The sequence below is a fragment of the Lupinus angustifolius genome, chromosome LG04 (genome assembly GCF_001865875.1).
Source record: "Lupinus angustifolius cultivar Tanjil chromosome LG04, LupAngTanjil_v1.0, whole genome shotgun sequence".
Classification (NCBI taxonomy): domain Eukaryota; kingdom Viridiplantae; phylum Streptophyta; class Magnoliopsida; order Fabales; family Fabaceae; genus Lupinus; species Lupinus angustifolius.
The window spans coordinates 8,954,174-8,964,698 of NC_032012.1; the positions used below are offsets into that span (position 1 = coordinate 8,954,174).

The following is a 10,525-nucleotide window of genomic DNA, read 5'->3' on the forward strand; positions in this document are numbered from 1 at the left end:
ATAATGTATAAAAATCTTACATATATATTTTTTTCCTATAATATATATAAATATAATATCTATGTATTGACAATGTAATACACAATTAATACATCAGTCAACATTCATTTAGACTATTTTTTCAAGAGAGGTAGTCAATAATCATTAAACTGAATATATATAATTTATATATATATATATATATATATATATATATATATATATATATATATCCAAATTATCACATCCAACAACAACAGGCATAGGCATAGGGTCAAACTTTAGATTCTCCCATTACGATCAACTTGTGAGTCCTCCTCCTCCTTCACCCTCTTCATCTTCTTGACTCAATGGGCACAAGTACCGATCCAACACAAGACGTTTCAGACGAGCAACAAAAACGGTCAGAGATCTACACCTACGAAGCCCCATGGCACATTTACGCTATGAACTGGTCCGTCCGTCGCGACAAAAAATACCGCCTTGCTATCTCCTCTCTCCTCGAGCAATACTCGAACCGGGTCGAGATTGTTCAACTCGACGACTCAACCGGTGAAATCCGATCCGACCCAAACCTCTCTTTCGAACACCCTTACCCTCCAACTAAAGCTATTTTCATCCCTGACAAAGAGTGCACTAAACCGGATCTTCTTGCAACTTCAAGTGATTTTTTAAGAATCTGGAGTCTTCCGGAACCTGATGAGGCCGGTTCGGTTCAGGCGAACCGGGTTGAGCTTAAGTCTGTTCTTAATGGGAACAAAAACAGTGAGTACTGTGGGCCTATTACGTCGTTTGATTGGAATGAAGCCGAACCGAAGCGAATTGGAACTTCGAGTATCGATACGACGTGTACAATTTGGGATATTGAGAAGGAGACTGTGGATACTCAGCTTATAGCGCATGATAAAGAGGTTTATGATATTGCTTGGGGTGGTGTTGGTGTTTTTGCTTCTGTTTCTGCTGATGGATCGGTTCGGGTTTTCGATCTTCGCGATAAGGAGCATTCTACTATCATCTATGAGAGCTCTGAGCCTGATACACCGTTGGTTCGCCTTGGATGGAATAAGCAGGATCCTAGGTAAGTGTTTTTGAGTGACTTGTTGATTGCATTGTTCTTTTAGTTATGGTTTATTCAATGTGTTTGTTTATGGAAATGTTTGAGTTGTCGATAATAGCGAGTTTAATGCAGTTATTTTTCAGGAAAATGGTTTTTGAACGCTTGCATTCACACCTCGTATAGGCGAATGTAGATTGATGTGAGTGTGGGTGAGTATCGTGATATACGGTAGTTCAAAGTGGAGTATATGCATTGATAGGAAACATTGTTAGCTAGTAATATAGCTATAGTGTTAGTTATTTAGAGACTGGTGTATAAATAGGCTATTGAGGGGCTGATGTAGTCAATGAGTGAAATTATTTCGTAAATGTCAATTCATTTTAGCATCTTTCTCCTCGACCTGAGGAAGGTTTTTATCGATTGGTGATTTCATTGAGAGTTTGGCTGTTGGAACTCGGAAGGGCTATCTATAGATTGTTGGATTAAGTTATGACAATGAGAGTGTTTATTGAAAATTAATGTGAGTGTAGCTACCAAGGGGGAATGGTTACCACTAAGTAGTCAATAGCGCTGCTACAGCACCGCTGTTTAGCGGTGCAGCGCAGGGTGTTCCTCTACACTATACGATGAGAGGGCTATTGTGGGTTTATCGATGGTTTAGGTCCACTAAAGGGATACGTGGGCAAGAAATCTAAAAAACGCCCCAAAATTTAAAATGGTAGCAATTTTTTGAAGGGTATTTGGGTCTTTTTGGTCAAAATCAAATCTAGTACTATTGGGGTCTGAAATTGAAAAGGCTCGACAACATAGATTCCCCTTTTCATGTTCGTGAAAACACATCCCTAGCACATCATTCTCTCTTCTGCTCTCTTCTAATCTCGTCTGCCGTTGCCTTTAGGCCATTTTCCAGCAACCAGGACGATGCACTGACATCTTCTCCTGTTTGCTCTCTTCCCCGATTTCTCTATTTTTCAGTTTGCACCTTGCACACGTTGTTTCTCTATTCTGTTCCTCTATTTTAAGCTCTAGCATTGTTAGAGCCGGCCACTCCGCTATATTATTTGGGATTCTCTACTTAGCTATCACCGACCTAATTGATTGAGTGTCAAGTTTTGCCGAACAAATGATGGAGTTGTATTTTCAAACCCATTATATGTTTTCCATTTCTCTTGTTTTTGTTGGAATTTGTGAGACGTTATTCATACTAAATAGCTATGCTCATTTAATTATGTGCTAAGGGTTTGTGGTAAATTTTTGAAACTTGTATCAATTTAGTCCTTTCTGTTTCTCACTTTAGTCCTTATGATGAAGTAACTAATGAGTTTTGTACATTTAGGACTAACTCATACACATAATTAAACAAGGACTAAAATTACAGTGTATGAGACTAAACTGTTAGGAGTTAGAACAGAATAGTTTCAGGGATTTGTGAACCCTGTCCGTTGTCGTTAGTTTCTGAGGGTATTTTGTCTTCAGTTCAATAGATGAGCACTAGTTTAAGGTGGTCTGTTGTTATTTTTTCTGTTCACTTAAAACCCTCACCTTAATGAGCAGCTTTAAGGATGCGTAGTCATAGAACTGAAATACTTTATGTTTAGTGAAAACGGGTCTTAGACTGTCTTTGATAAAAAATGATACAAGTTAATCTAAATTGATAAAGGTCGACTTAAGTAAAACTATAATAAGTATATAAGTGGGAAAGGAAAACCCATAGACTTGTTGTGATAAAGTTTTGGGGTCCGTTTATGCCTACTATCATTGTTTCTCTTAGCCTGTTGGTGGAGATCTGCCTGAATTTTGATCTCTCTTATATAGAAGTGGCTTGATATAATCACATTTATGTGGCTTGATATAATCACATTTATGTGGCTTGATATAATCACATTTATGTGGCTTGATATAATCACATTTATGTGGCTTGATATAATCACATTTATGTGGCTTGATATAATCACATTTATGTGGCTTGATATAATCATATTTATGTGGCTTGATGTAGAGTAAGCTATTCATGTATCATTCTGAATTTCTCTTTTAGCCTATTGATCTGAAAAATAACCAGGAAGTTGGCTATTACAGACAAGATAATATTAGAAAGGTGTAAATAAAGCAGAAATATGTCAAGGACTATGAAGAAAGAAGGGGAATAATTTTTTGGTATCTTAATATTTTCTAATTATTATTTTTTATTTTGGATATATCTCATTATAATTAAAAAATAATTTCAGATATGACATGTTATTGATTGTACATTAGAATGGATAACTTACACAACAATTATTGCAATCCACATCGCAACATTCGTGATGCCCATGATTGCGAAAACCACAACACGGCCGCAAGTCTGCAACTGTGACCGCTACTTAAAACCTTGCCCCTTATGTTCTAAAATTAAATGTTATTATTTATAGTTAACTCCCTGAATTCATTTCTGCAAAGTCTAATGTGTTGAATGAAAAGTTTTACTAATATACAGTGGCTTGTTGTGGATATTGAGTTAACAGTTATTTTCCATGAAAATGCTTACTGAGCACCTGTTTTTGACATCATTTGTAGACAGTGATATATGATGTGAGCGTGGGTACGAATTGAGGCATACGGTAGTTTGAGATGGTGTAGATCTATTGTATGCAAGTATAAAAGAGAAATTAACTGTGTGTAAAATTTAGTCGTACAAATAATGGAGTTCTATGTTCAAACCCATTTTATTTTTTCATTCCCTCTTTTGTTATTGGAAGTCTTGAGATTCCTGGGTACTAAATAGCAATGACAATACTTATGTGCGTTTCAGTGAGATTAAGGCTTGATTGTTGTTGTATTTCAGTTTTCTCTATGTACTTGTAGTGCTCGTTTATTAGAATATAGGTCATGTAACAACTAGTTAATGAAAGTATAACAAACAACTACTAACATGTATTTATTTTGAGAAACACACCCCAAGAAATCAAAGAAAAACACCTACGTTTTGTCCAAATAACAATGCTAATTTAATTACGTGTACGAGTTAGTTTTAAATTTATTAAACTTGTATTGAATTTAGTCTTTTTTGTTTCTTACTTTTAGTCCTTATGAACCAACTAATATAATTTTTGTATATTTAGTACTAATTCATACACAATTAAATTCAAGGACTTATTCTGGTTTACAATATTAAACTGCTAGCAGAGAATAATTTGAGTGACTAAGTTGCTAATTTACTTTATTATTGTTTTCAAAACGTCTTATACTGAAAATTTGCTTTGGAAAAAGTGATATTTTCCAAAAAATATTAATCAAAATCAAACGTGCACTAGGTACATGGCAACCATCATAATGGACAGTGCTAAGGTCGTTGTGCTTGATATTCGCTTTCCAACCCTTCCGGTGGTGGAGTTGAAGAGGCACCAGGCGAGCGTGAATGCAGTTGCTTGGGCACCTCATAGTTCTTGCCATATCTGCACTGCAGGTGATGACTCACAGGCTTTGATTTGGGACCTTTCTTCAATGAGTGAGCCCGCAGAGGGTGGGCTGGACCCTATTCTTGCTTACACAGCTGGGGCAGAGATTGAGCAGCTTCAGTGGTCGTCTTCTCAGCCGGACTGGGTTGCCATTGCTTTCTCCACCAAACTTCAGATTCTGAGGGTGTGAATGATTTGTACTTTGTTCCTTTGTTATGTTTGGTTGCAGATCGCCAAATGTGGAAGCTTTAGCTGGGTGAGTGCGAGCATCATCATTCTCTTGTCCTTGTAAGGATAATTTGTCTTTGATGCCATGGTACTTTTGTGAACCCTGTACATTGACTTTTGGGAAAACAACTTCTTGCTCAGTAGATATGCAAACAAAATTGGGGGATAGTTTTAGGGTGGCCAATTGTTCTTTATCCTATTTGTTTTATTGTTAAAATTCGAAACTTTAAACTGAATTAGTAGCTTTAAAGATGTGCAGGGTTTAGAACTTGCATACTTTCGCATTTGTGAAAACTAGTCTTAGTTTGTCTCTGACAAGTTAGTTTGTATTGCTACTTGCTTGTTCACTGACTAAGAAACTTGTGAACAATCTCGTTATATATCGACTCGACTCGATGTGTGTTAAGGTGATCGACAGCTTCCAGTCAATGAACCCTGCTATAATTGCATGATGATATTTATGTCTTTGACCAACTGTCAGAGTTCTGGCGTGGTGGCTTATACTTCAGCTGTTTCGTATCGGTTTGTCCAGATGATGGGTGCATTTTTTTGTGATGCCCCAATTTCTTCGTTGTTGCATATTACTGGGAATTGGGATACTCCTATTTAAGAGAAAATTGATGCTAAGTGATTAAATTGGAATGCAACGTGGCTTTTGTGGTTCATTCAGAAAAACATCCATCCCCTTTCATTTCTTTTATCTTCAGATGATTTCTTTACAATGTGCTACAGAGGTTACTCTTAAACTGACCAGGGTTCTGTTTTGCATTGTTAGACTTTCCCCCAACAAGACACAAAGTTATTGATGAAGTTAGAGTTTAGACATTAGAGAAGCACAGGAAATAGCGTAAGACATCATCTTAGAGTGTGTTTGCGAGTTGGTTTTTGAAGGAAAATGGAAAAAGACTTGAGATCTATGAAATACACTTGTAAGATGATTCTCATGCATTCCTTAAAAAAATCAACTCGCAAACAGATCATTATGCTTGTTTTCGAGTTGGTTTTTGCAGGGGAAAGAAGGAAAAATGAAAGACTCAAGCCATCTCAAATATATTTCATGCACACAAAGCCCTTCATGACTTCCAATACCAAATTCTCAAAGAGACTCTAAGATTGACTACATACTAAAGCACTGATAAGATAAAACCCTCCATTTAAGAAACCATGTAAAGATCATGATCGAAACCACACTTTCCACTTCCCATCCATCAACTAGATGAACTACGCTTTCCTGAGTAAGATAAGCTCAACAGATTCAGTTTTTGAATATTCAAATATTTAGCACTAGCTGAATGCTCCAAATCCATGATAAAGAACAACATACTTCATCCCTCATATATGAGGCAAAATGTTCCATGTTTTAATTAAACATTTGGTTTCAGCTAATTGCTGGTGTATAAACATAGATAGGTTTGTAGGCTTACTTGCCTTCACTTCGTCCCTGCCACTTTGCATCCTTCCTTTGTGCAGTGTCCCGTGGTTGCTTACTTTTCGTCTCGATTTCGATGAGAATATCGGAGGCATTCTCGGTAGGCCATGGATGGTTGACACAATCAGAATCTTTATCGGAGAAGACGTGTTTGATGGTGGTCACAGCTTTGAGAAAAATAAAATATTTGACTTTCCAATTTTTGTAATAAAAAGTTACATGTGGATCGTACGGGGTGCCATATGTCATGTCTTTTACGGATGTGACTATCCTGACGTGGACTATCGTCTATCAAAATTAGCAATTAACTAATGGAAGTGGATGAAAGGAAGAATGACAAAATTAGTGAAAATATAAGGACTCATCCCATACAAAGTTTTAAGAACCAATTCCAAAGTTAGCTTTTTTTACAATGACCATAAATTTAACAGAGCATTTTTTAACATACTAAATAGAGGTTGAATATATGTCACCAACAAGATGTTGATTTAGTAGCATAAAATCTCATTGGATTCTCAAGGTAAGTTTTTAATTCTTGGGAGCGACACTTATTGTAAGGGGCAGCTACAAACCCCAAAATGGATTAGTTCCTTACCCAAAAAGGTGAGGGATACCCTTGGTAGTAGGGGTGAGCAAGATCCGACCTGACCCGTAGACCCGTCTCAACCCGATGACTTAGGGATAAGTCTGACCCGTCCAAATAAATAAAAAAGGACAGACCTAATTAAAAGGAACATACTCGTCGTCAAAAAAGGACAGGTTCAGGTCTATGTCCGGGTCACCTGATCCGTCCCTTATAGTTATATATCAACAATAGTTAAATAAGTATATATTAATATCTATTATGTTCATCCCACATAACTCAAATACCTGCAAGCCCACACAACATCCACACTATTTATCATATGATCCTTATTATTTACCCTTTTTCATTGTGTACTTTGTGTAAACTCCAATTTAAGTTTCATTTTTCAGTTAAAAACTAGTTATTGTATTCATTTTTGTGTGAACTTTTGAGTATTGACATATTGTTATCATTTCAGTTCTCATGTATTTTTTATCATTTACAAGAAGACTTTAGCTTCTGTTGACACTTTAAATTTTTCTGAAAATTTCAGTATATTCTATAATTTTCAGTCACGTAATTGTGATAGTTTTTAGTTTGAACGATGAAATTTATGGTTTGTAGTTTATATACTGATGTATGTTGGATACATGTTTTAGTTGAGTTTATATACAGATTGTAATAATTTTGATTGTGCATGCTTAAATATTTGAGAAAAAAATATTCGCTTGTCATTTTGTCCTTTTCCAACCCGGACCCATCTTTATCTTGACCCGTCTTATTTTGGACCCGTCCCTCAGACGTCTCATCCTAATTACGGACAAGTTCGGATTAAAAAATTGACCCGATATTTAGGGATGAATGAAGGACATTCTTAATTCGTCCGAACCCGTCCCACACTCACCCTTATTTGATAGTACCAAAAAAATGGAGATTGAATACATGAGATTTCTTGTCTTTTATTTTTTTAATACTCAAAATTAAGATTAGGTTATTACTCAGGTGAAAATAGATATATACCACCTAATTCAACCATGCGTTGATCTATAAATGAATCCCACTTAAATTACCCAAAAAATATAAAATATGATGGAAAGTATTGCAAAGTTAGGATTGAAGATGAGGCAGAACTCACTAACAATCGCAATCAAGAAAAATTCTAGCACAAGATTCTCCTATTAAAACTTTTGCATAAAAATATGGCTTCTTTTTACTCTTTTTAAAGAAGTCTTTGAATTTGGTTCTTGAAAACAGATTTATGAAATAATGTTGTGAGTTAGAACAAATTCATAATTAAAATACAACAAATAAAAAATATCAACAAATTACATGTATGCACATAAACTCGTTTATTATTATTTTGGTCCATATTATTAGCCAAATTTATTAAATGATGATGTGAAAAAGAATAAATTCGAAACTGAAATACATTATAAAGATCAAATTAAAAATATAATCAAATTAGAGGTACAAAGTTCAAAACAAAAATGTAGTAGAAATTAATAGTAGTGGATAAAATCAGAATAAATTGATTTATGTGAAGAAGAATCTATGGTTCATCTTGGCTAAGTTTTAGGAAGACACATATATCAATAAAGAAGAGAAAAGTTGAAGTCCTTATAATTTGAAAAACTCAAGATTAATAGATAAAATTTATTGGTTTCTAGTTTCAAGTCTTACATTAATAGTACATTTTATTTTTGATATCAGATAAGGTTCATCAAAAATGTTTTTCAAAGTTTACAAAACATTAATATGGTTTCTAAAAATAAGTTTTAAAAAACCTAGCTAAAAATTGCTTGAAATTGAGCAAGATATTACTTAAAATAGAGTAATAGGTTACCAAAAACTGGATAGAGGGGTCCAATGATTGATTATTGAAGAATGTAATCGTTTACTAGATGGATAGTAAGATCTATTGAAGTGGAAGACCCATAGATAAAATATAATAGAGAAAATGACACCGAAAATTTAATGTGGTTCGGCAATTTGCCTACGTCCACAGTTGAAGAGCAACAAATATTATTCCACTATGATAAAAGAGAACTACAAGTGTTTCACTCACTTCCCAAAACCCAAGTACACCCAATTTCACTCCCACTCAAGTATTTCTCACAACAATTAGAACAAGAGAACAAGAAGAGAGAATATGCACTGAGCTAAGTATTTGGTATGTCTTACAATGACATGGAACACTCATATTTATAGCCAAAGCTCTTGAAGATTATGTGGCCAAAGGGAAAAAACATTAATATTGGTTTCACCATAGCCACTTCCTTTTACTTAGCTAGAAATTCTCCCTTTCTTCAAAATGATCTTTAGCCACTTCTTTTTTTGCTTGACTCAAGAAAGTCTTTTAATCATTTTTTTCTTCTAGCCAATATTCAATAAATCTCCACCTTGACTAAAAGACTACCATAGTTATTCTCCTGCTACTCTTCTTCATGCTCACTAGAGATTCTGAACATTAATCAAGTCCAGCAATGTCTGAACTTGGTAGTTGGAACTGACTTCGTCATCATGTCCGCCAGATTATCTGCAGTGGGTATTTTCTCAATTCTAACAAACCCTATTTCCACTATGTCTCTGATAAAGTGCATCCGAACATCAATATGCTTAGTTCTTTCATGATACATTGGATTCTTTATCAGATGTATAGCACTTTGACTATCACAATAGATGATTGTTTCTTCGAATTGTATACTCAACTCTTCAATTAGACCTTTCTCCCAGATGGTTTACTTTACAACTTCTGTTACTGCAATGTACTCTGCTTCAGCTGTAGACAAAACAACAATTGATTGTAGTGTTGCTTTCCAACTAATAGTACAACCACATAGTGTAAAGACATATCCGGTGAGCGATCTTCGTATATCTAGATCTCCAGCATAATCCGAGTCAACATATCCAGTGATATTGTTTCCAACATCTTTGACTTTACCATACAAAAGTCCTATATTTGTGGTACCTTTCAGGTATCGCATAATCCACTTCACAGCCTTCCAGTGAACTTTATTTACCACACTTACTGCATGTGCAATATCTGGTCTAGTGCACACCATGGCATACATGAGACTACCAACCGCACTAGCATAAGGTAAACTTGCCATCTCATCTTTTTCATTCTCAGTTTGTGGACACAAGGCCATTGAAAGTTTGAAATGAGTCGCCAATGGAGTAGTGATTCATTTAGCATTTTGCATGTCAAAGCATTCCAACACTTTCTCAATGTACTTCTTTTGTGACAGAAAGAGTGTCCCCTCTTTTCTATCTCTCTGAATCTCCATTCCAATAATTTTATTTCCAGCTCCCAAGTCCTTCATTTCAAACTCTAAGCTCAATTGAGCTTTCAAGTTTCTAATGTCTGACATGTTGTTATATGCAATCAACATATAAAATCAAATATATGAATGACTTATTTACAAGCTTCTTGTATTAGACGCAACTATCATGTTCACTTCTGGAATATCCATTTTCAAGCATGAATGTGTCAAATTGTCGACACCATTGTCTAGAAGATTGCTTTAGGCCATATAAAGATTTCTTTAGCAAGCAAACATGATCTTTCATCCCTTGAACTTCAAATCCTTCAGGTTGTTTCATGTAGATTTGTTCCTCCAACTTACCATGCAAGAATGTCGTTTTGACATCTAGTTGCTCAAGTTCTAGATCAAAGTGAGCTACAATTGCAAGTAGGATGCGAATAGAGCTATGTTATACCACGTGAGAGAAAACTTCATTGAAATCAATGCCTTCTCTTTGTGTAAAACCTTTGGCCACTAATCGCACCTTGAATCTTGCATCTTCAACCCCAAGGATTCCTTCCTTCT

General features: G+C 35.3%; 1 protein-coding gene across 1 annotated transcript; it reads left to right on the plus strand.

The window, feature by feature from the left end:
• LOC109345574 (WD repeat-containing protein LWD1-like) lies at positions 315–4,979 on the plus strand. The gene is made up of 2 exons (XM_019584653.1): positions 315–1,057; positions 4,330–4,979. Exons 1-2 carry the CDS (start codon positions 330–332, stop codon positions 4,661–4,663), a joined length of 1,062 nt encoding a protein of 353 aa, XP_019440198.1. The 5' UTR covers positions 315–329; the 3' UTR covers positions 4,664–4,979.

Bases quoted from the DNA above. Each gene is read 5' to 3' on its own strand.
- LOC109345574 (XM_019584653.1), top strand. From the start codon at position 330: ATGGGCACAAGTACCGATCCAACACAAGACGTTTCAGACGAGCAACAA. The intron at 1,058-4,329 runs GTAAGTGTTTTT...AACGTGCACTAG, and splicing joins TGGAATAAGCAGGATCCTAG to GTACATGGCAACCATCATAA.